Here is a 23,230-nt window from a genome sequence, read left to right as displayed (position 1 = left end):
GAGGCTGTGAGGCTCTGGTTGGAGTTTGGAAACCTGATGAAGGGGCTTGTTGTTCCATGATTCTGGCTATGGGACTCCAGGGTCTGGTGGCCCAAGAGTACATGGGGTAGGAGTAATGGGTCAAAACAGTCTGGTATTGTGGCTGAGCTATGGAGCGGGAAGAGGATGGGAATGTGTGATACTTCTATGAAGCTGAAGGGTGAAGGCATGGGACAGCAGGTATCTTGGGACCTTGTACTAGGGGGTGGATGGAACTGCCAGGTCCTGTGACAGGGTAGGGTGGGGATATGGACTACTATGGGTCAAGTGACATGCAGAGGGGGTGGAGGTCCTCTCTGGTGGAAGAGCCTAGGGAGGGGGAAACCCTAGCCTGCTGGCCTGGGTCCTTTCAGGGAAGGACAGTCCCTGGTGGCAGTGGGTAAGCACTAGCCTGCTGGCTTAGGTCCATGCACAGGGGGTGTAGTGGAGGTGAGTGGGATGGAATTCACATGAGGGGGTCCCTTGGGAGAATGCTAGCCTGCTTGCTTGGGTTGGCACACTGGGGTGGGGGGTGGTAGTGAGTGGGATGGTGTTCCCTGTGGAGGTCCCCTTGCCTACAGTTAGTACAGGAGGAACATGCAGCTTGGACTTTGACTAGAACAGCTGCTTGAGGGGGTTGTGGGATTGGTGGGCTACCCATGATTGTGGGAATCATCAGACCCCCTACTTTGCTCCTCTGTGTTCTCCCAGTGAAGGTCTATTAGGGTCTGCTCACCCCTAGAAGACACAATGAAGCCTAAGCATCTTTCCTTTCCTTTCCAGGAATCTGTGGCACTGTTAGGCAGACAGCATCTTGACCAGGAGAGCAGTTTTGTCTTTTTTTTTTAAAAAAAAGACATTCTTACCCTGTAGCCCAAACAGACCTAGAACTCAAAGACATCCTTGTGCTTCAGCCTCCTGAGTGCTGTGATTATAGATTTGAATCACCATACTCAACACCAGACTTCTGCATTCGGATCCTTTAGATTTTAAGTAGTTCTATGCATTTTTAAAATCCAACAAGAAAAAAGTGATTTTTTTATATGAATGCTCAGGCTTTTTAAAGAAAAATATGCTTGAATATAAATGTATTTCATGTAATCTGTGTTCCTAAAAGAAAATGGGGAGGGGGTTGCTAAAATAGTGTCAGAAATAGTTCTCAAATTCAGTTAATTCCAGTTTATAATCTTAGTTTATTACCTTTAAGCAATTATAGTTTTACTGTAGCCTATACATCTTGTTGAGAGGGAGGTAAGATCAGCAGTTGAATATATATTGGAATTTGAAGTTTTCTGTTCACTTTGACATTGTTTCATTCTATTTGTTTGTAAGGTTACATTTTTTTCTTCAGGGATTTTTTTAAAAGTACATTTCTGGAGAGCCAATTGATGTTATTTGACAATATCTCAATTACCAGAAAATATCTTTGCAGAAGAGGACAGTTTCTGCAAGAGGCCAAGGAACATTCTTTAACATTAGATCTTAGTTTTGGTAGTGTTTGGCTTGCAATACATTTTTCCAAATATGTCTCAGTTTTAGCATAATAACAAAAAGCAATTCATACTTTTGAGGGAATTTGTTTTTATTCTCATCTTTGCCTTCAGAGATTGGAAGAAGAAGTTCATTTATCTGAACTGAGTGTATTAGATCATAGCTTAAAATAAGTTCTGATAGCATAACTTCCTTCTGTGACTATTTTAAGCAGATTCCTGTTGGCTATACTCCATACTTAAAATGTGCTAATATTTAATAGAGTTAATGTTTATGCAATATCAACTTATCTTATGATGTTTTTAAAGTAAGGGATTATTTGAATACATTATACAACTAGAGGTTTTCTACATGGCTGAAATTTCTTTATACCTCCATAAAACATGTAATTCATAAGAAGATTATGTATACAATGGTAACAATTTTTGTTTATGTAGTTTTCCACCATTTCAATTTATATAAATCATCCCAGTTCTAAAGGGTATTCCACAGTAGCCAGTAAGTGTCTGGATGTAGTTCTTCAACAGTTTAGACCTACTCGGTTTGCATTGGCTCAATGCCCCTGGGCAAGGATTCACACTCCTTTGCAAGGCAAACCACACATTTTGGGACTGTGAGGACTAGAGGCTCTCTTGTACACTCAGTAGCTAAAGTAGTCTACAGCACATGATTGAGTTATAAGTGTCTGGTTGTTTATATTTTTTCCAGGTAAATAAAACAAAATCTCTGACTTGAAATAAACAAAATTTAGAATACAAATGTATATGGATTATGCTTATTGAACAGTAGTCATTTTCATTCCCATTTTCTCTAGAAATGGAATTAACAGAAAACATAGCAAAATAATTTGCGAAATATAAGATGTATTAAATATTTCCTTATATGATTTTCATTATCTTGAATGTTGTTTAAGCTAGATCCTGAATCTAGTATAGTGAATAGTGCAGGGATAAACTTGATAAGCAGAAAATTCAAAAATAGACTTTTGAAGCATTTCCACTAATCAGAAAATAAAAATCAGGGCTTGGGAGATGGCATAGGGGTTAAAGACACTTGTTTAAAAAGTTTACCATTCCAGGTTTAATTCCCAAGTACCCAGTTAATGCCAATTGTACAAAGTGGCACATGCATCTGAAGTTCATATACAGTGGCAAGAGGCACTGGCATGCCTGTTCTCTTTCATGGTCTCTCTCCTTGAAAATAAATAAATTCTTTTTTAATTTAAATATTAATTTTGTTTACATTTAAAACTTTCTGCCATTTAGATAAGAGTGATATTCTAGCTCTTGTTTGATTTGTTTTTCTGACAGTGAGGATTACTTTTATAGAAACTTCACAGTTTTAGGGGGAGTAAAGTGTGCATAGTAAAATAAGGATTTCATTCATCATAATTCACTGGACTTTTCAAAAGCTGGTCCATAAAAGCTTACTTCATGTGGAGGGTACTGCATGGCCTCTGTGGCAGGGCTAGAGACAGATAATGACCAGAATCACTGTTGGAGTGGGTACCTCAGGGAAGACACCTGAGGAACCTCTGATAAAAGAGAGTGCTGTATCAGCAGGATGCTTGGTGGACAAGCATAGCTGGGAAGATGGCAAATCTTCCACGGCATCCTCCTAGGATGAGTGATTAAAACATGAGTTAACCAAGGTTTTTCTTTTTCTACTATCTAATCCATTTGCCATGACCACCGCATTCTGATCATCTCTCTACTTTGTGAACCCACTTCTGGTATTTCTTAGTCTAGAATCTTGAATGTCCCATGCATCTAAGGACCAGCCTAGCCCATTTCCACTCTAAGGCTCTCATTTGTATGTGTTTCTCAGTGTTACCTCACTTGTACACTGTCTCTCTCTCTCTCTCTCTCTCTCTCTTTCTCCCCTCCCCCCATTATATGTGTGTATCAGTATGTCTGTGTCTGTGTTTTCTGTCTTTCTGTCTTCTTCTTCCCTTCTTCACTGTCCTCCTCTTCTCCTCAAACTATTCTGTTAGTTCTTTGTGAAATCAGTATCTTCTTTCTAGGTCTGGGTCTTGACAAAGATTCCTGGGACTTTGCATCTGGTTCACCCCCTCTTCATTCTTGACAGTATTTTCCAGTTGTATTCTTTTGTTACAATTTTCTCAATAAGACTTTACATCATGTTCAGATTATTCTTTGTGTTTACTAGAACATTCTGTGTTATATTAGAAATATCAAGTGTTCTGATATCATTGTTATTATTCTTGTGGAAATAAAGCTTTATCCAAACAAACATTCCTTTGATGGGGGAGGCAAGACTAGGCACTGATTATTCTTCTTCATCATATGGCATGCTATCTTTCACACCAACAAATATATAGTTTTAATATTATTATTTTTTACTTTTTTGAATGAGAAACCATTTTATTTATTATTCTTAAGTAGGATGCTTTCAGTGAAGAAAAAAAGAGCCAACAAATAATGTGTTACAGATGGAAAGATGTCTCAGCAGTTATGTGTGCTTTAGAGCAAGCATGAGGGCCTGAGGGGGCTAAAGACTAAGAGCTCTAACCTCTGGATCCCACATAAAGATCTGAGCCTGGCCATATAAGCCTGTAACCCCGGTTCTGCAAGAGAGCTGGGACCCAATCAGAAAAAGAGACTGCCTCAAATCAATGACACATGATACACCGTGGTCTACTGTGGCCAGCACAGGCCAGAGCCTCACTTGGTTAGCACATGTAGTGATATGCCACACACACCAAACCACACATACATACCACTTTTTCTCTTCTCTCTCTCACACACACACACATATAAACACATAAAATATAATTGAATAAATATGTCTCCTCTACAACAAATGCCCCAGTGTTTCGGATTTTTACTTTTCAGTCCTGGGTCCCTCCTTCACAGAGACTTCAGGAGCTGAGGCAGTGCAGTACATTATGGTTCAGGTGATGGTAGAAACATCCGCTTTTTAGGACTATGACAAAGGAGCTAAGAAAAGAGCTTAGGTATTCTGTGACTGACCTACATACCCAGACCTTGAGATTTTTTACACAGGCTTTTATCACGTAGCCCAAGCTGACCTTGGACTTATAGGTTTCACCACTTCCCCACTAGTGCCAGTAGGTTGAAGACCAAACCTTTAAGATAAGGTCCTTTGGTGACATTTCAGATCCAAACTAGAGCATTTGCCCATGAACAGAAAATTACAACAAAATTAATTAAGAACATGTATTATGTAATACAATAACACTATATTTAAGATATCAGGTGGCCATGGAGAAGGTAGTGTTACCTGCTGAGTGATCCATCGAGGATCTGATTCTTTCTGTATGTTATTCTTGCTTATCCTTAGACTGGTATAAAATGGCCAAATTAATTTTACAAGTTCATATCAAAACAGAGGGCTAGAAGGTGAAAAATAGGATCAATGTGCATTGACTCATGTATAGGGACAAGAAAACATCATTCAGAGCTCTCACCTACCTATTATTGGCTGGAAAGTACCCATTTCATTTCAGAAGGGAGGAAACAACTCTGATGGTCTTACATCATTTTCTCAAGTGGAAGGAATGTTTAGGAGTAATAGGATTGATCACTATATGGATTTCTATTTAAAAGATTTTCTTCAGTTTAACATGTTTACTCCAAGGCAAACATAAACATTTTTTAACTTTATTTTTATTTATTTGAGAGAGAGAGAGAGAGAGAGAGAAAGAGAAAGAAAGAGGCAGAGAGGGAGAGAAAGAATGGGCACTCCAGGGCCTCCAGCCACTGCAAACAAACTCCAGACACATGTGCCTCCTTGTGCATCTGGCTTATGTGGGTGCTGGGGAATCGAACCAAGATCCTTTGGCTTTGTAGGCAAACACCTTAATTGCTAAGCCATATCTCCAGTCCCAACACTTTTTTTTTTTTTTTCAATTTAGGCACTCAGAAAGAAGAATGAATGTTGTCTATTTGGAAAGAATTATTTAAAATATTAGCTCAGTCTGGAAACCATTTGGAAGAATTTATTTTTCTTCTTGGAAGTAGCCTTAGAAAGTGGCTACTGCCGGGTGTGGTGGTGCATGCCTTTAATCCCAGCACTTGGGAGGCAGAGGTAGGAGGATCACTATGAGTTCGAGGCCACCCTGAGACTACATAGTGAATTCCAGGTCAGCCTGTGCCACGGTGAGACCCTACCTCGAAAAACCAAAAAAAAAAAAAAACAAAAAAAAAAAAAAAAAAAAGTGGTTACTGGTAGTAAAAATCCTTTAAATAATATAATTTTCTTCACTTTCTATATAAAAAAAAACTGATAAGGCTACAAACTTCTATAAATAGTTGCCTTTATTTATTTATTTATTTATTTTTTACTTTATTTGAGAGTGACAGACAGAGAGAGAAAGAGGCAGATAGAGAGAGAGAGAATGGGCACGCCAGGGCCTCCAGCCACTGTAAACGAACTCCAGATGCGTGCACACCCTTGTGCATCTGACTAACATGGGTCCTGGGGAACTGAGTCTCAAACCGGGGTCTTTAGGCTTCATAGGCAAGCGCTTAACCACTAAACCATTTCTCCAGCCCAAGATGATGGACTTTAATTTAGTTCAAAAAAGTAAAACATCATTCTAAATAGTGATTATTTTCTTCCACTAATATTTGATGTGTGGGCAACAATTTTTTTCAAAAATTAAAATGATCAAAAATTACTTAACACCATTAGTTGTCATCATTGAATATATTTCCTTGCAGAATTTATGAGAAGCATTGCCACTTTTATTTACTTGGTTTTATTAGTCTTTGGAATTAAAATCAATGACATGTATTATAGAAGTAAAACATAATACTTTATTCATGACTCTACTTGGAATGTTTTTCTCTTGTCCTCCTTTTACATTTTTAAAACAAAATTCCAGTGAGTATATGCTGTGAATATTACAAATAGTGTGTTAAAACATTAAGCTTCCAGGCGTGGTGGTGCACACCTTTAATCCCAGCACATGGATGGCAGAGGTAGGAGGATTTCCATGAGTTCGAGGCCACCCTGAGACTACATAGTGAATTCCAGCTTAGCCTGGGCTTATGTGACACCCTACCAAAAAAAAAAAAAAAAAAAACAACTCTGTTTCTATAATTTAAAATTTGTACTGTCATAAAATTCAGAAAGTTAACTCTCGTGAAGAATATGGAATAGGGAATGGGTACAATCTTTCTATACTGATGGGATGGGTCACATGTCACAAACATGGAGACAGGAATCTCATTAGTTATAGATTTAACATAGATGCAAAGCTGGTGGTTTGCATTTGGATTAGAAATTAAGGTTTACTGTCATGTTTTAAAATTTTTATTTATTAATTTGCAAGGGAAGAAAGAGAGAGAGGAGACACACCAGGGTTTTTAGCAGAATCAAATGAACTCTAGCACATGCATGACATGTGCATTTATGTAGGCACTGGGGAACCAAACCCAGGCCATTAGGATTAGGGTTTGCAAGCAAGTGCCTACTGGTTTTTTTTGTTGTTGTTGTTTTTTTTTTTTTTTTTTTGGTTGTTGTTGTTCTGTTCAGATAGGAAAGGCCTGTTTAATAAGCAAAGCCAAAGAGAATTTTGTCACTTGTATTTGGAGATTTCTCAAAATTTAAATGAAGAGTCCTGAGAATTTTCCTGTCTTAGCTTTCAATGTGATTGCATATTCAATCTATGCAACTAGAAGGCTTATTTAAAGAACTTTACTAGTATTTGCAATGTGGAGAGTTTCTCTCTCCTTTATAAGTGTTACAAGTAGAAACCTGCCCAGCATATGCTGGAGAGATAGCTTAGTAGTTAAAGGAGCTTCCCTGTGAAGCATAAGGACCCAAGTTCAATTTTCCATTGTCCATGTAAGCCAGATGCACAAGGTGGTACATGTACCTGGAGTTCGTTTGCAGTGACTGAAGGCTCATGCTCTCTATCAGCTTCTTTCTCTTTGTTTTTCTCCTTCTCTTTCTCTCTCTCAAAACAAATAAATAAAATATTTTTTAAAAGGAATGTTGTTTTACCTCCCAAATGACATGGAAGAGTTAATACACATCATTATTGAAATATTCATGTTAGGATCATTCAGATAAGTAAATAATAATAGTATTACTAATATTATTAACCTCAGTGTTATTAATAGAATTATCAATTTTTTTTTTCTTTTGAATGGCTTTATTTGCTTTTTTCCTTAATAATTTTTATTTGGGAACTTTAAAACTTGCACATATTACAACTTAATCATATTCCCATCTGATTATCCTCTTATGACCCTTTTCCTTGCCTCCATGCCATAGATTAACTAATAGTATAGTTCTCAAAGCTAGTATTGTCCCAGTTTAAAACAATCTCAAAACTTAAATTTCAGTTAACTTTTATTTTGAAATAGTCCTGAATCATCTTAGTTTATGTATTTGGTTAACTTCCAAGCTTTCTCTTGAAACTGACACGTGAAAATTAGATGCTATTTATATACAAAATGTTCAGAGCATTGTTATATTAACAATAAAAAGTGAGTTGCTTTAGGGACTTTTGGTTAAGATGAAAAGTAACTCCCTTGGGAATAACCAGCATCCCCAATGAGCAGGGTCTTTTTGGAGGGCAGGCAGGTATGAGGGTAAGGATGAAACCAACATGTGCTGTTTACATATTTAGGGTGTCCATAACTAATAAAAAATATGAAGAACAAAAGAGTAAGAATCAAAAGTGAAAGTCATAGCTTGTCGAGTTTGTGTGTGCTTGTAATTCTAGCACTAGGAAGGCTGAGACAGGAGGATCTTTGAAAATTCTGCGTAAACATGAGCAACTGAGACTGTTTCAAAGATCAAAACATAAACATAAAAAACCAAATAAGATAAAAAATGAAGCATTTCGATTCCAATAAAAATGTAAAACTTCAACCTCTGCTTATGGGATTAAAAGTAAAGTAAAGACAGCACTTACACATTTTTCTGTCTAAATCAATTTACATTTATTTTTAATGCAAAATACTTAAAAAAATATTTTTATTTGAAAAAAATAACAAACATTGTTTGGCCTTTGGGTAAAAAGGAAGTTTTCCTATGGATTAAAAAAGTAAAAACAGGGCTGAGGAAATGGCTTTGTGGTTAAGGTGTTTGCCTGCGAAGCCAAAAGACCCAGGTTCGATTCCCCAGGACCACATAAACCAGATGCACAAAGGGCACATGCATCTGAAGTTCATTTGCAGTGGCTGGCCCTGGCATGGACATTCTGTCTGTGTCTGTGCCTCTCTCTCTTTGCTTACAAATAAATACAGTAAAATAAGAGAGAGAGAGAGAGAGAAAGAGAGAGAGAGAGAGAGAGAGAGAGAGAGAGAGAGAGAGGCCTATTAAAAAATATTAAAACAATGCATCAAACTGATAAATTTCAGCTTTTCCTAACAGAATTTCAGTCTTCATTTTTGTGAAATGATTTTATTTTATATTGCCAAAATAAAATGTAGGTTCTCTCTTTTATTGAATATTTTATTATTTTGGCTAGCAAACAGGTAAGAACTGGAATCATTTAAAAATAAGTGTTAGGTAATATTCTAGTCACTTTCATGCTGCTGAGATGAACTTCCAAACCAGAAACAGTTTATAGGAGGAAGGAATTTATTTGAAGTTTACAATCCAGGGGAAGTTCTATTGAGGGTGGAAGAAGCTGGCCCCCTTCACGAATCCATGAACAGTGACACAATCATGAGTAAGCATGCAAGAAACTGCAGCAGCAGGACCCCCAAAGCTCATTCTGTATACCTTAGGCTGGACTTCAGATCATCCCTCAGTGGCATGCACCCCCTCTCCCAAACTAGTAGCAGAAGTTTGCCTGCTAGGGCAGAAGAGGCAAACTAAATTTAAATAACACCTGAAAGTATTGGTGACATACATTCAAACTACCACAGATATATTTAAAGATAAAATACTTCAGCTTAAACTTGGAAAGTAGAGGGACTGAACTTTTTATTCAGAATATAAAGCATTTCTAAGCTTGTAAATATGAGTTTTTAAAATCTTTTATTATTATTTTTATGAGAGAGAGAGAGAGAGAGACAGCGCAAAAGCTAGAGAGAGAGAGAGAGAGAGAGAGAGAGAGAGAGAGAGAGAGAGAATTGGCATACCAGGGCCTCAAATCACTGCAATCAAACTCCAGATGCATGCACCATCTTGTGTGCATGTGCAACCTTGTATACTTGATCACCTTGATCGTCTGGGTTAAATAGGACCTTGAGAGTTGACATGAGTCTTTATGTTTTGCAGGCAAGTGCCTTAACTGCTAAGTCATCTCTGCAGCCTGATATGAGAGTTTTTACTTCTATATAGTAATGGTAACACAATTTTCTATTATTTTGACCTTATCAAAATAATTATACAACTATTTATACTAATTAAAATTTATTAAAGTATGTCCTCATTCTTAGCATTTATATCATGAAAATACTAAGTGTAATTTGTAACTTTAAATATATGCACTGAAATATTTAAGTATCTTGCTCTGCTTAATATAAAAAGGGCTTTGTTATTGCCCATATCTCAAAAAGTCTAAAACTAGGGAGCTTAAATACATGAGGGTTATGGCCTCGCTTGTTTCATTTTGAGTATAAGCAGAAGTTCCTTTATCAATCGGAATAACCTTCTGACTCCAGTAATGTTAAATTTCTCTGTGGATGAATAAGACAATTGTATGTAATCCTTCACCTGGCAAGCATGTTATTTCCAGAGTAAAAATTTAGAATAAATGACCTTTTCACTGAAAATCACCTCTTTGTCTTTAATTAATACTTGAAGTTAAGAAAATAGAAGTAGATATGCCAATAAATGAACTTTTGCTATACGGCTCTCTGCTTGGTTTGGTGGTGATTAATCTGTTCCTATTGCACGCTGAGCACATGCTGTCTGGTAATCACAGCATGGAACAATTGCCTCGTTCATGGACGAGCTGGCTCCTCAGCACTGGTGTTGATATGCAGGTCCCATCTGGTCCCTACAATGGACTGTCAGACTGTTGTTCAGCCTCCTGTTGAAACTCTGGCCAGAGATCTTCACTGTTTTCAATCCTTGGGAAATTCTGAAGGCTAGTCTTCTAAACCTAATTATAGAGTGTTTACTGGGCATACAGTACAGGAATTAAAGAGGGTAGAAAGGGGAATGTCTCTTGCCTCTGGCTCTCAGTAATTTTCTAAACTTAAAAATGGACAATTGGCAAAACAAGCAAGGGTGATGTTTTCCTGTGAACCGGATACCAGCACAAAGGGGAAGGAGACCAAGGCAGAGAAATATCAACTCCTACCAAATCAGAGAGCCAGAGCCTCAGAGGCCCCCAACACCTCAGCACTGAAGCAGACCAAAAATGAACCCAACATGGCTCAGGGAAATTTTGCGGAAGAGGGGGCGAAAAGAATGTCAGAGTCACATGTTGGGTCATGATTTGCAGAGACATTTATCATACCAATAACTGGGGGCTAACTCTACAATGCACGACCCATTTACATCAACAAGGAGGGTCCAATGGGAGGGGTAGATCACAGATGAGCCTAAACAATGGTACCAAACTGCCTATATTTGCTGAAAAGAAAACTAATAAATTAAATGTAAAAAAAATGGTCATAGAATCCTTTAAGAATGTTATGTTATGTAAACTATGAACAATATTCCTTACACAATTTTCAAATACATGTACAAGAATAATTGAGCCACAAGTAGAACATTAGTGCCTTTCTAACCCACTAGTGCATTTCTTGGAATTTATTTTAGTTTGTATGTTATAACAGCATATCTCATTCATATATCTTTTCTTTCTAAAAATCTATTGATCCCTCCACTTTCTTCCTGCTGGTGATAGTAGACTATAAAACACAGGCACCTCTGTGTTTATGGTGCATCTAATTTTAGAAGAAAGGCATTGACAGAGAATAACAAAAGGAAACACATAAGGCACTCCTTAGTGTCAAGGGTCATTCTAAAGGAGTGCTAATTTTCCTAAGAGATTATTGAGATTGCTGGTCAGAGAAGGTTTCCTGGGGAAATGGTATTGAATACACAGGTGTTTTGGAAAGGGGCTGTCTAGAGGACAGCAGAAGTATTTGCAGTAGAACAAGCTCTATCAGCAACTCAATCTTCTATAATAAACATTTTCTGGGGAAGAGCCAGAAGCTGTACCTTTCTATATCATTTAAAACTGAGAAGAAAACAAATTATAGATTTAAATCTCCCATCACCAGTTTGCTCAACCTTTCCTAATTATTTCCTATTTTTTTCAAACTTTATACATGTTTTGTGCCCTGATGTTGATTGCGACTTCAGATCTCCTTTCTATTTCTCCATTCCCTCAGAACTTAGAGAATTCATTGCTTCTTAAACATTGTCACATTCTAAGCAATATTTATACCATTTTTTTGCAAATCATTTAAGCACTTGCATCCTGTTCTTTGATAGTGATTCCTACCATCTCTGAAATTTTGAGGTTTTGTCTGTAGTTAAGTTTTATGAATGAGTTCTAACTTTCTTTTTGGTGCCTCATTCAGTTGCTTGGACATGTATGATTAGGACAAAGGCTTTTGACTGACCTTGTACTTGTTAACTTCAGCCAATTAAATTGCTTCTCCAGAGATGAAACAAGGACAGTAATTAGAATTTCCTTTGGAAGTTATTATAATGCCTTATCATTATTTGAATGTTTCTATAACTTTCCAAACATTAAATAATTAAAACTAAATTTCACATTCTCTCTCATCTCTCTCTCTGCCTCTTTCTGTCTGTCACTTTCAAATAAATAAATAAACATAAAACAAAAAATTAAAAAAACTAAATTTCATAAATCATTACCTAATGAATTTCATAAAATGTTAAACCAAAATTTTTAATTAATTATATAAATTATTAATGAAGCTACAATTGCTTGGGACCTTGAAGTAGTTTACTTGTAAATTCTCCTTAATATTTTCAAAATGAGGAAGTGATGGTCCAATAAACAAAACAAAATATATTGTGAAGAATATTGCATGTAGATAAATAAATGGATCTGATATGCAGAGATACAGGTCATATTTTTCAAATACATGAAGAAAAGTATTATTAAATATTTTTAGCATGTAATTTTGGCATATGAGCAAATATAAGGACACAATGAATACTTTTTCTTTCTCAATTAAAAAATAATAATTTAAGAGAAAGAGGCAGAGAAAGAATGAGAGAATAGGCACAATAGGACCTCTAAACAATGCAAACAAACTACAAATGCATACGCCACCCTGTGCATCTGGTTTACATGGATACTGGGAAATTGGACCTGCGTCCTTAGGCTTTGCAGGCAAGTACCTTAACTGCTAAGCCCTTCCTCCAGCCAGACAATTTTTATCTAGTTAGAATTAAACTCTATGTTGTCAATCTTCATTATATGACTAATAAATATTATATACATATACACAGAGAGAGAGAGAGATTTTTTAGATAGTAAAGTTTGAACCTTTAAATAAAATGAAAAAATTGCAAAGGATCAATTGTGAAATATTACAAAGGCTACATAAGCATACCAAAATAGCAAATTCAGTTAATTACAGAATATGGGTCCTGATTTTCTTTACAATTATTTTTGTTTGTTTTTTTAGGCAAGCCCAACAGACTTCGTCTTTTCTGGGCAGCAAGAGTGAGACACACACACACACACACACACACAGAGAGAGAGAGAGAGAGAGAGAGAGAGAGAGAGAATTGGCATGCCAGAGCCTCCAGCCACTATTATCAAACCCCAGGCGCATGTGCCCCTTTGCGTGCATATGTGACCTTGCATGCTTGCATCACTGAGCATCTGGCTTTTATGGGACCTGGAAAGTTGAACATGAGTCCTTAGGCTTTTCAGGCAAGCACCTTAACCTCTAAGCCATCTCTCTGGCACTTGTTTGCTTTTAAAGGTAGGGTCTTGCTTGCTGTAGCCTAGGCAGATCTAGAATTCACTGTGTAGTCTTCATGGTGGCCTCAAAGTCACCGTGCTCCTCTTACCTCTGCCTCCTAAGTGCTGAGGTGAAAATTGTACACCACTGTGCCTGGCTCCATTACTTTTACAATGTTATCCAGAAGTTATTACTTCCAAAAGTAAAGATTGTTTATCAATGGATTGATTTCTCTTTCCCATAGTTTTGTATTATCAAGTAAATCTATAAGATTTACCACACAAACTAAGCCAATTTAGAAAACCTAATTGTTTATTTGGGGTTCAGTTAGTAGTTAAGCTGCAGAAAATTAAGAGAAGATGAATTCTTGGGCTCCTACGAATATGCAGAAAATATCTTATTTCTCTCTGTCTTGCCTGAGTTTAAGAGCATGCTATAAGCTGTCTATGACAATCATTGAAATTAAAAATCTACAGCTTTGGAGCTGGAGAGATGGCTTAGTGGTTAAGGCACTTGATTATGAAGCCTAAGTACCCAGATTCAATTCACCAGTACTCACATAAGCCACATGCACAAGGTGGCACATGCATCTGGAGTTCATTTGCAGTGGCTGTCGACCCTGGCACACCCTTCCTTCCTTCCTTCCTTCCTTCCTTCCTTCCTTCCTTCCTTCCTTCCTTCCTTCCTTCCTTCCTTCCTTCCTTCCCTCCCTCCCTCCCTCCGTCCCTCCGTCCCTCCCTCCCTCCCTCCCTCCCTCCCTCCCTCCCTCCCTCCCTCCCTCCCTCTTTCCCTCCCTCCCTCCCTCCTTTCTTTCTTTCTTTCTTTCTTTCTTTCTTTCTTTCTTTCTTTCTTTCTTTCTTTCTTTCTTTCTTTCCTACTTCCTTCCTTCCTTTCTCTCTCTCTCTCTCTCAAATAAATAAAATTTTAAAAATCTATAGCCTTAAACAAACACCCTTGTTTATCAACCCAAATAGTAGTTTTTACAACCTGTTTCTTAAATATTTTATTTATTATTTTTCAACAGAGACAGAGAGAGCAAGGGGAGGATGGATGTGCCAGAACCTCCTGCCACTGCATCAATCTCCAGATGCATGTGCCACCTTGTACATCTAGCTTTATTGGAAACTGAGGAATAGAACCCAGGCTATAAGGCTTTTCAGCCAAGCACCTTTAAACACTGAATCATCTCTCTAGCCCAGTAGCTTTAAATTCTGCATCTTTTAATATCATTCAAGGTTCTTTAACAAATATTTTTTGGGACTATTTCAAGACAATTAAAGTATGGAAATTATGTGCAAATTGAAGCTTTGCTTCTCATATAATTCTTTGTTAAGTGAAAGAAAAATATCTGTGACTGACTTTCTAAGGGAGCCAATATTTTTTAAAAGCAGACCTATGTGCTCTGTTTTATCCTGTTTATTACAACTTTTAGTGTTAAGGTTGTACAAGAGATTCTAAAATACAGGAAAACACATGATATTTTATTACTAATTAAAAAGCAGTGAGAATATTGATAAGTATTGTTTCAAAGTCATTCACATTATCTACTGATAAGTGTGCTGATTTTTATCAATATTATGGATACAGTATTCTTAGAGCACATGATCTGATTTCTGTTTTAGAATGGGACAGTCTAAAGGTGTACTCACTGGGATACTGAAATAATCTAAAGATCTAATGCATAATTTGGGCCTTTGTAAAAGTCATGCTAAAATTTGATATTGTGAATAAAATACGCATTATTTTACACATAGTCAGAGTTAGCATCCAAATCTCTTTTCCTGTGCAACTATGTCTGTTCCTACATTTTTTGAGACCAGTTCTCTAGCCCACGCTGACTTCAAACTCACTATGTAGCTTGATCCTTTTATTTATTTATTTATTTATTTATTTATTTATTTATTTAAGTGAAAGAAAGAGGCAGATGGAGAGAGAGAGAGAGAGAGAGAGAGAGAGAGAGGGAGGGAGAATGGATGCACCAGGGCCTCCAGCCACTACAAACGAACTCCAGATGCATGTGCCTTTTGGTTTACGTGAGTTCTGGGGAATTGAGCCGAGGTCTTTTTCACTTTGCAGGCAAATGCCTTAACTGTTAAGACATCTCTCCAGCCCCTGTAGCACAATCTTGAAATTTTGATCTTTCCTCCTTGAGCTCTGGATGGTTGGGATTAAAGGTATGTGACACCAGGCCCAGTTTTATGTGTTGTGAGGGGGTTTATATGCAGAGCTTCTTGCAAAAGAGGCAAGCACCTTTCCAAGTGAACTATATGCCAGGCATTATTTTTCTCTTCTTAAGGTTCTGTCATCTAAGTCTACCTACCTACACACACATGCGTGTGCGTACGAGAGTAGAAAAATATGGGTAGTAGAATGCCACTTTATGTGTTTGGGGCATATTGCATTCCCCTTTCAAAGATGAGTGAAACACAAAAATTTACTTGAACATGTTTTTGCCATCTGTAGGTAACTATTTGTGAGTATGCTGTTCAAGCATATACATAAGTAATTTTTCTCCTATTTGTTTTATATTTACATTGAACTAGCTCTGTAAATTCAGGTTGGCCTTGAACTTGTGATCTTTAGCCTCCTGACTGTTGTTAGGATTAAAGACATGCACCACCATGCCTAGCTTAGGTTTCTTTATTTACTAATTACCAATCAGAAAGGAAGGGCTTGGTACTGGAGACCTATAAATCTAAGGACCTGGTAGCCAGAGGAAGAAAGATCAAGAATTCAAGGTCTTCTTTGGCTATATAAGTAGTCCAAGGTGTATTATTAAAAAAAAAAAGTCTAATGACCTTAAGGCAAGTAAAAAAAAAAAATTCACCATAAATCAGAGTTAAAATGATCTATCTAAATACCAACACAACTACTGTGATTTATTTTCCCTTTTATGTAAATGTTTATTCCAAAAGACAATCAGATATCTCTCAGGGTGTTGTAATTTAAGGTGATTCTGTGATTCCAAAATTCTTAACATTGTGTTTAAATCAACCAGTAAATGTATAATTTAAGTACATCCTTATTTTGAAGATGACTATTAAGAATATTATGAATGTAAAAAGAACATTTATCTTTGTGATGGTATTATCTAAGAATCCTTGTGTTATAATACAAATAATTCAAAGATAATTTACATGTTTGTTTTGTTGTTTTGTTTTACTCTACTGAGAATTGAACTCCCGGCTTTTGTGCATACTAGGCGAGCTCTCTGCCACTAAATCATATCCAAACCTGGAACTTCCTATTTTTTATTAGGTTCTAGACATTAAGGGGGAATGATGAAAAACAACATATTGGAGTTGGAGGGTTGGATAGATCTGCCATAAGAGATTAGAAGTTTTACAAAATAGAAACAATGGCTTTTGTAGCTCAAGTTATCAGTGCTTGTATTTCTGTATAATATTTACCTACAAATTGAAAGAAGAAATTTTCCAAAACTTTTAATTAGTTTTAATGCTTCACCAGCTAAGTTCATATAGCTCAATTTATAATTACATGATTCATAGATAATAACTAGAATGTACAACAAAACGTTGGAAACTGCTTTAGAGATATGTGTTCCTTTAAAGAGCAAGAACTGGGTGCAATTAGTCTTTTAGTGTGAATTCCCTTAATCAAAACTGTAGTTGAAACTTTTAAAACTACACAAAGCTCAAACATTATAGCAGAGTTGAAGCTATGGAGGGCAAGGAATTTCAAACAATTATCCAAAAGTAGGGAGTGAGAAAAGTAGTTCACCTCTGAGTGCTCCTTAATCCTGCCCCGGCACTATGGCTTTATCCAGAGAACCCTCCCACAGCAGTGAAGCTACTCAGTTTCTGGAGCGTCTTCCTAACTAAATTTCAACACCATCACCCAGGCCCTTCAGGGCTTTGCATCTAGTGAATAAAGTGAATAGTCACTCCTTTGTGATAACTTTGACACTTGCATTTAGTGTTCACAAAGATTGTAAAAAGTGATTCAACATTGTCATTCTTTCAATAATTCCTTGCTTTTGGATGCACCAATGAAGATTTTCAAAATGAATTTTGTTGTACTTTATTTCAAACTTTACTAACTCAATCATTCAAATTATTGTCTTGATGGGGAAAAAAATTCCATGGTGAATTTTGTGTGCTTTGAAACTCATTTACTTAACATTAAAAAGCTATCGCGTTTTGAGAAACTTTTGTCTCAATATCACATATATTACTATATGTAATTATGAAAAACATCTGTAAACATTTGCTTTAAGTTTCTTTATGAAATTTGAATAATTATGACCATCACTAAAGTGGGATAAAATGGAATCTGAATTATTTCTGCAGCTCAAAAAATACTAATTTTGACTAGTGATCAAATGAAATTATTCAAGAATTAAAGTAATAGGTCATTGATCTGTATTTTGTTCCAGTCCAATAATATGAAGCTGTATTTCATAAAATGATTATCTTTATGATGCAAATAATATAGATTTGCTATTTATAAGAAGGAAAAAATGGACAATCCACACACAACCATGTGAACATAGTTTACTAAACCATAACTTGAATGGTTAAGATAATAAATTTTATATGTATATTTTTACCATAGTTTAAAATGGTAAAACTCAAATCATTCAGAAAGTGTTCATAATATAAGTTCACAAGCCCAAAGTTAAAGCAGACTATAAAGTCAAGATATTACTTATTTTTTTATTTTTAAATTTATTTTTATTAGATATGGACATACTTAGTATGTAAACAGCATATGTTGGTACTGTCATTTCCCTAATCCCTGTCCCTTTTCCAAAGAGATCCTCTTCATTGGGGTGCAGGTCAACCCCATGGGGATTGTGGGTCCTGTGTTGAGGAGGCAGCAGTAAGTTATGAGGGAGAGGCAAATGTCTCTGTGCAAAATGTACCAACTTGTAGCTCTAACAAACCCCTTCCCCCTTCCATAAAATTACCTGAGCCATGTTGGGTGCATTTTAAATCTAATTCAGTGATGGGCTATTAAGAGCCTCTGGATCTCTGGTTTGGTAGGTGTTGAGTGTCCTCAGTGTTCATCTCCTTCACCTGATACCAGGTTCACCGAGAAAACAGCACTCACTCATTTCCTCAATTCTTCTGTGGTTTCAGCTGGGGCCAGGGTGCAATGCACTGGGTCATAAATCTTGTCAGGTCCAGCTCCCATATGAAAAAGAGAAGCAGAATTCCCTGCCACCGTTGCTGCCTGCACACCATTGGGTACAGGGAACCTGGACCAAGGCTCAAGATATTATTTTAAAGAAGAGAGAATGAATACTCAGTCCCCCCCCCCTTTTTTTTTAGCTAATAGAAAAGTAAAATAAAAAAGCAAATAAGGTCTGGAGAGTTATCTTCACAGTTAAAGGGACTTGCTTGCAAAGCTTGACTTCATGGGTTTGATTCCCCAGTACCCATGTAAAGCTAAATGCACATAGTCACACATGCATCTGTAGTTTATTTGCTGTGGCAGCATGTCCTAGCTTGCCCATTCTCTATCTTTTTCACTCTCCCTCTCCCTCTCTTTGCTTCTCCTCTACATCTTCTCTCTCTCCCTCCCCTTGTCCTTCTCCCTGTTTTGTTGTTGTTGTTTGTTTGCTTGCTTGTTTTTTTAACCTTTTTAATGTAAGGTCTCATTTTCTAGCCCAAGCTGGCCTGGAACTTACTCAGCAGTCCCAGGATGGCCTCAAACTCATAGTGATCCTCCTACCTCTGCTTCCCAAATACTGGAATTAAAAGTGTGTGCCACCATGTCTGACTATCTCTGTCTCTCTCTCTCTCTTAAATAACTAAATAAAATCTTTAAAAATAAGAATAAAAGCAAACCAAAACCTAAAAATGTTATGAATTGTGGCTAGGTACAGAGTTTCATATTTAATTATTTATTACTATATTTAGGACATCATGATTCTGGGTTTCTAAGGGCTGTTAATTGGTCCATAAATGGTAGATTTTATGAATCTATTTACTAAAATATTACATACTGCATTTAAACTAAATATGTGAAACAATCACCCAGTACTAATGCTGGAACACCCTGATTCTTATCAATGATTGTTGCAGTTATGTTCTTGTTGCTGCCATAAAACACCATGCCTAAAGCAGCTGACGGGATGTGCTTATTTTACCTTACAGTCTTGAGGGGAAGCTTCACGATGACAAAAGAAATCTTGGCACAAGAAGAGGCTGGATATCACTTCTGCCAGAGCAGGTGGAAAACAACAATAGAAAAGTGAGCAGAGTAACACTGGTGGCATGATAGGGGCTAATAAACCTCCAGGTCCAGCCTCAGCAACACACCTCCTCCAGCAAGACTCCACTTCCTAAATTGACATCAGCTGGAAGCTAGCACTCAAAATACATGAGTTTAGGGCTGGAGAGGTGGCTTAGCGGTTAAGTGCTTGCCTGTGAAGCCTAAGGACTCCAGTTCAAGGCTCGGTTCCCCAGGTCCCACGTTAGCCAGATGCACAAGGGGGCGCACGCATCTGGAGTTCGTTTGCAGAGGCTGGAAGCCCTGGCACGCCCATTCTCTCTCTCTCCCTCTATCTGTCTTTCTCTCTGTGTCTGTAGCTCTCAAATTAAAAACAAAAAAAAAAAAAAAAAAACAACATGAGTTTACTGTAACATGAGATTGAAACTACAACATTGGCTTACCTATTTTGCCATCATCTTTACTCTTTCTCTCTGTCTCCTCTCCCTTCTCTTCTTCTCTCCTCTCCTCTCCTCTTTCATTCTCTTTCCTGTTCTGTTCTCTCTCACTGGTATTTGAGGACAAGGTTGAGCTATGTAGTTCAGACTGGTCTCAACACTAATCCCCTGTCTTGGTGTACCTTGTGCTCATATTGCACACCAGTGCCTGCATGCATGACTTGAATAATCACTTTTCCTAACTCATTTACAGGTATATGAAGTTGAGGACATTTCATTGTATTTGTTATTGTTTTATTCTGCAAGGATCATGGCTATTTTTAGAGGTTTTTTTTTTCCATGTAAAAACATTTTGCCTAAGTATTCTGGATTGCTTTTCATTGGTGCTGTTCCAGGCTGCTGCCTACTATTAACATTTTTATGAACAATGACAGTAATTTAACCCCTGTCTGAATAAGTAACCTTTTTGAGCCCTAATTGTGACTGCCAAGCTAGCCCATTACTAGTTCACTCACCTTTAGCATATACAACTGTATAGCAATTAGTAATTTGTAAATTATTAAAATGTTCTTTAAATGAATACAGTTGCTTTATTGTGAAATCTCAATAATTTGATTGCTTTGTCTATTAAGATAGAGTTCCAAGTGCTCTTCTCTGTTCTTTTTGACATAGAAATATTATACACCCCATAATTTTAATATGAAAACAGTATCATAAAACATTAGTGACCTCTAAATCCTTTCTTAATTTCTAGTTTAACAAGTTTCTTTCAGCATTTTGCCCCAGGAGATTTTTTCCCCTCATCCATTAAAACATTTTTTGTTAACATTGGTGAGAAACATAATAAAAATCCGTGAATAACTCTTTGATTATATATATTATACACAATTCAGAGCTTGATTTTCTTGTTTCTTCTTGCCCATAGCTAACAGAAAGCATTTCTTTCTGTGAGATAATGGCTAATATAGCTGTTTGAACCTTTCCTAACCTTTGTTTTCAAAACACTATGCAAACGGAACCAAAGCAAATTAAATAAAAATAAAACTAGTTAAATAGTCAGGTGTGGTGGCACACACCTTTAATCCCAGTATTCTGTAGGCAGAGGTAGGAGAATTGCTGTGAGTTCAAGGCCACTCTGAGACTAGTAAATTCCAGGTCAGCCTGGTCTAGAGTGAGACCCTACCTCAACCCCCCCCCCAAAAAAAAAGCAGTTAAACATAATGCATGACCCATATTCCCCAATGAGGAAGGTCCCTGCGGAGGGGGAGCACAGGAAAGAGGCTAATGGTACTAACATGACTGTATATATAGTGTGTACATAACTAATTCAAAAACTGGGGGCTGGAGAGATGGCTTAGTGTTTAAGTGCTTGCCTGTAAAGCCTCAGGACCCCGGTTCGAGTCTCGACTCCCCAGGACCCACGTTAGCCAGATGCACAAGGAGGTGCACAAGTCTGGAGTTCGTCTGCAGTGGCTGGAGGCCCTGGTGCCCCATTCTCCTTCTCTGCCTCTTTCTCTCTCTGTCTGTTGCTGTCAAATAAATAAATAAAAATTAATAAAATATTTTTGGAAAACTGGGAAAAATAGTTAAACATGAAACATTCAAATAATATTTTCTGATAATTTGAAGATTATTAAGTATAATTAAATGCTCTTAGCCAAAGTGGTTGGTACCTATGACCTTGACTTTTGCTCAAATAACATTTGATTTTTAGTGGTTGGGACTCCCCAGTTCAGGTTGCACCTAGAATTTAGCCAGATTATAACTTTGCCATGAACATCTTTGTGTCCTCTAAATTATTAAATGGCTATGTAATGAAGTTTTCAAATCTGGAAACGATGAAAGAAATTAGAGCTATTTTAGGGCCACCATTAAAATTAAATAAGATATTCTTCTAAAATATGTATCCTTGTGTGAGATGGGTCTGAGCTCCAAGCTTATTAAATGTTGTCAACCAATTCACACTAGTCCTGGCTTGGAGTAGTAACCTATGAGAGTGACAGAACTATTTCCAGCACCTAATCGCACATGATCCCAATGTGGCACTGCTTTGAGTAGACATAGAAAAACAGGGTGAGCAGCTGGAGAGATGGCTCAGCAGTTAGGGCACTTGCCTGCAAAGCCCAAGGACCTGGGTTCAATTCCACAGTGTCCACATAAAGCTAGATGCACAAGGTATCACATGTGTCAGTTCATAGTGACTAGAGGCCTTGGTGCACCCATTCTCTCCCCCTTTCTCTCTCTCTGTTTCTCTCTCCCCCATCTTTCTTTCTCTCTCAAATAAATAAATAAAATATGTTAAAAAGAAAAAAACAGTGTGAATGCAATGTCTTATTTAAACAAATGCTCATCTGAAACTTGATTGACATCACAATAAGAGCTTAATGGCCCTCAGAATATAACTTACTTACTATATATGTTTAATACAAAAAAATTAATAAAAATCTATGGCCTTTCACACTTTTTCTTTAGAGCATAGAAGGGTATTTTTGAAAACTACTTGCATCTCAAAAGTTTGGATAGACTCTAACATGCTCTTATATTTATTTTTTTTTAGTTTCACCCGTTCACTTATATGGTCAGAATTAAGGTACTATAGAGGTTTAGAGACTTCCTTTGTAATGTTTTACAGATTTATTGGCCTGCTGCAAAGGAACGGGTGGAATTATGTAAACTAGCTGGAAAAGATGCCAATGTAAGTATAGAACTCTAAAATTGTGTTTTTTGAAAATGAGCACTGAGCGGAGTGTGGTATGCCTTCAGTCCTAGTACGTGGGGAGGCTGAGGTAAGAGGATCACTGTGAGCTTGAGACCAGCCTGGGCCCTTCAGAGCAAGTTCCAAGTTAACTTGAGCTAGAGTGAGACCCTATCTTTAACAACAACAACAACAAAAGAATATTAATAGTATAGTAAATACTTATATTCACTTTTATTGAATTGGTATTAATGCACTATTTTAACACTGAAATAGCATTTTCCATAATGATTAATGTAATAAACCAAGCATGATTAACTCATGCCTGCAATAACAGCATGTTGGATATAGAATAAGATCAGGAGTTCAAGATCACCCTGTGCTATATAGTGAGTTTGGAGGCCAACCTGGTATAGAAAATTTTTTTCTCGAGTACCAAACAACTACCACAAAAAGAAAGATTGATGTAGTATAACATATTTCTGTTGTAGAAAGAGCAATAGTGCTAGTCACAAAAATACATAATTTAGTAA

The 23,230-nt window shown here is 37.0% G+C and overlaps 1 protein-coding gene across 1 annotated transcript in view; it reads left to right on the top strand.

Annotated features, from left to right (window-relative positions):
* The window catches only part of Sema3d (semaphorin 3D), a 259,497-nt gene that overhangs the window by 141,779 nt on the left and 94,488 nt on the right, over positions 1-23,230 (top strand). The window contains exon 4 of the mRNA XM_004662307.2: positions 22,635-22,697. Within this exon, the coding sequence (XP_004662364.2) occupies positions 22,635-22,697 (63 nt within the window). The remainder of the gene's footprint in view (positions 1-22,634; positions 22,698-23,230) is intronic.

This window comes from Jaculus jaculus, chromosome 10, assembly GCF_020740685.1.
Source record: "Jaculus jaculus isolate mJacJac1 chromosome 10, mJacJac1.mat.Y.cur, whole genome shotgun sequence".
NCBI lineage: Eukaryota > Metazoa > Chordata > Mammalia > Rodentia > Dipodidae > Jaculus > Jaculus jaculus.
Note: the sequence above shows the minus strand (reverse complement) of the source record. Positions and strands in the feature narration are given on the sequence as shown.